Genomic DNA, 3,035 nt, shown 5'->3' with positions numbered 1-3,035 from the left:
CAAAAGTCTGAGTGCAGTTTCGAACTTTAATAACCTTAAAACAGAAGCTTTAATCAATTCAAAACTACACTCAGACTTTTGGGACATCCTATATTAACAATATTATCTCACATTATACTAGAACTACATTTCTCTCTCTCTCTCTCTCTCTCTCTCTCACACACACACACACACACACACACACACACACACACATTTGTGGAAATATTTTCAGGGCAGCTTCCTGGTAACTTCACTGACTCAGCCTCAGGGAAGGTCAAGGCTTAGACTTCTCCTTGAGTCTGTCTGTCTGTTTCTCTGTCTCTGTCTCCATTCCTGGACAGATGAGAACATCCAAGAGGTAGCCTTCTACTCCTCTGTCATACTGCAGAAGCAGGAGTCCTTTGAGAGCTTCTAATGCCTCTGCTGGCCCAGCAGCCCCGCCGTCGTCTATTCCTTGAGCAGACCCAGTTTCTTTAAGGCCTCCCGCCGGTGTTCGTCCGGAATGCCTTTGGGGGTGATCTTAACACTGACACACGGGGGCCTGGGCAGCTTGTCTCGGCTCTGTCCCGGATAGGAGAAGCGCTGGGAATTCCGCTCTTGCTCCAAATCAGCCAGCTTGCCTACCTGGATGTTGGCAAAGTCTTTCCCTCCCCCCAAAGACGCTGGCCGGGGCCTGGTGTTTCGGAGGACATTTGGGGAGATCTTCTCCAGAATGGGGACCTTGCCCAGGGAGGTGCTGGTTTGGGGCGCATTGTCTTTGGCGGCTAAGAGGTAGCTGCTCAGCCCGACCCCTGAGCGTTCCAGGGTGTTGGACTTGAAGTTCATCTGCCGAAGACCAGGGATGGAGCCTTCCTTGAGGGCCAGTCTGGAGCCCGGGCTTGACTGGGCTGGGGAGAGACTGTCACCACTGCTAACTCTTGTGGGCTTTGGGATGGGGATGGGAGTGGATGGAGGACCCTGAGCCTTAGCTGAAGGGCCAGAAGAAGCTGGAACTTGGGAAACTGGAGCAGGAGTTCGGACTGGAGCGGGTGCAGCGGCTGGACCTGGAACCCGGACTGGAGCGGGAGCAGCGGCTGGACCTGGAGCCCGGACTGGAGCGGGAGCTGGAGTGGGAGCCCGCGTTGGGGATTGCCGGGACCTGAGGAAGCTACCAGACTTGGCCCGCTGGAGACTGGGCTCATGACTCTGGTCCTGGGGGAGCCCCAGCTTCTCTAGTGCCTCCCGCCTTGCTCGCCTCTGCTCCTGGAGTCCAGAGGAGGCAGAGCTGGCGTGCTCCGGAGTCAAATCTCTGGAGGTAGCCTGAGAACGGTGAGAGAAGCGGTTCTGGGGGTCGCTAGGGAAGTTACTTCGGCTGGTCTTCAGGATGATGTTGGGAGGGAGTTTCCGGGACTTGGGGGCTGTTGGGGGAGCAAATTTAGGACTCTTCTCATCCCCTAGTGGGATGGTTAAGTTTTCAGATCCCAGGTTTTCGGAAGACAAGGGCAGAGGCAGCCCTGGTTGCCTTGGGACCCCCTCCAAGACCTTCTCCTTAGTTCCTTGGGACATAGTCTCCAGAAATGCTTCCTTCTTCTCCTGGGTCACAGGTGCTGCGTGGGGCAACAGCAAGCTGTCTCGGCCTGACCTTGTCTTCTCTTTAAGAAACTGGCTGTCTTGCTCCTGGTTAGTGTCCCGGAAAGCTTCTGGTGGGGGTAAGAGTACCTCCTCTAATTCAGGTGTACCTGGGGAGACAGGGGGGGCTATACTGCTGGCCCTGTTTCCCAAAGGTGCTGACACAAGTCCTCTAGGGATATGGCCTTCAGACTGACTAGAGCGACAGGTGGAGCCCTCTCTAAGGCTCTGGTCCCGGTTAATGTGGATGTTCCTGGGCAGGCTGTGGGAGCCAGACTTAACACTCAGGTCCTGTCGAAGACGGGTTGTAGTAGACTGTATGTCTCTCTTCTGCTCCGGTCTCTCCTGAGTCAATCTGTCCTCTTGGTAGCCTGCGGTGGTGAGGTAAGAGGGGGTAGGGGTGTACATAGAGGCAGAAAGAAATGAGAATCCTGACAGAGTGTAAACATTCCCATCAACCCTGTACTGAACTCTAAACTCCAAGTAAATGATGGATCACTTCTCTCTGTTGTTAATGGGGCTTGCATTCAGTAGCTTAAGCCAGAGAAAATTTTCTTTCTTTTCTAAAAATTAAATTTTATGGTTTGTTTGTTTGTTTTATTTTTTCAACTAATAAATTTTTCATTCCTATATCACACCATACTATTGAGAAAGAAAAAGGGGAAAAAAAGCTGCTTAAAACAAATATATATAGTATAACCAAGGGATTGATCTTTTACAAAAGAAGAAAGACAGGGTCAGCTAGGTGGCACAGTATATTGAAAGCTAGGCCTAGAGACAGGGGGTCTGGGGTTCAAATCTAACTTCAGACACTTCCTAGCTGTGAGATCCTGAGCAAATCACCTGATTTCCTGGCCCCTACTACTCTTCTGCTTTGGAATTAATATACAGTATTGATTCTAAGATGGAAGCCAAGGGTCAAAAAATAATTCAAACAAAAAAAATAAATAAATAGATAGATAAACAAACAACCAAACAAATAAATGAATGAATGGATAGATGGATGGATGGATGGATGAACAAATAAATAAACGAGTGAATAAATAAATATATGTGTGTGAGTGGGCAAACAAACAGATAGATAGATAGATAGATAGATAGATAAATGAATGGGAGGGAAGAGATGGGAGGTGGACCAGTCCCAGATCAGTCTCTTGACCATGGGGAAACTCCTCAGTTCCCATCATGATGAACTGAGAATGGAGAAGGGAAGAAGACAGGGAAGGTTCCTTCCTGCTACCCAAGTTTCCAATTGATTCAGGGCCTCCTGGAATATACGAACAGGTGCTCTGTTCTAGATCTAATCAATATCTACCTGCAAAGAAGCCCTCTTTCTTTCCTATGGACATCTGAACAGCTGTGCAAAGCCACACCTTAAAGCTCATAGGACTGGCAAAGCCTCTCTTCTCCTTGCCAACTGGGCATGAAGCTCACGCTAACTCATT

The 3,035-nt window shown here is 49.6% G+C and overlaps 1 protein-coding gene across 1 annotated transcript; it reads right to left on the bottom strand.

Annotated features, from left to right (window-relative positions):
- Nucleotides 1–189: 189 nt before the first annotated feature.
- Nucleotides 190–2,172, bottom strand: CUNH1orf116 (chromosome unknown C1orf116 homolog). Its single transcript, XM_044683720.1, has one exon. It carries the CDS (start codon nt 1,996–1,998, stop codon nt 430–432), a length of 1,569 nt encoding a protein of 522 aa, XP_044539655.1. The 5' UTR covers nt 1,999–2,172; the 3' UTR covers nt 190–429.
- Nucleotides 2,173–3,035: the final 863 nt, after the last annotated feature.

The sequence above is a fragment of the Gracilinanus agilis genome, unplaced genomic scaffold (genome assembly GCF_016433145.1).
Source record: "Gracilinanus agilis isolate LMUSP501 unplaced genomic scaffold, AgileGrace unplaced_scaffold32690, whole genome shotgun sequence".
Lineage (NCBI taxonomy): Eukaryota > Metazoa > Chordata > Mammalia > Didelphimorphia > Didelphidae > Gracilinanus > Gracilinanus agilis.
Note: the sequence above shows the minus strand (reverse complement) of the source record. Positions and strands in the feature narration are given on the sequence as shown.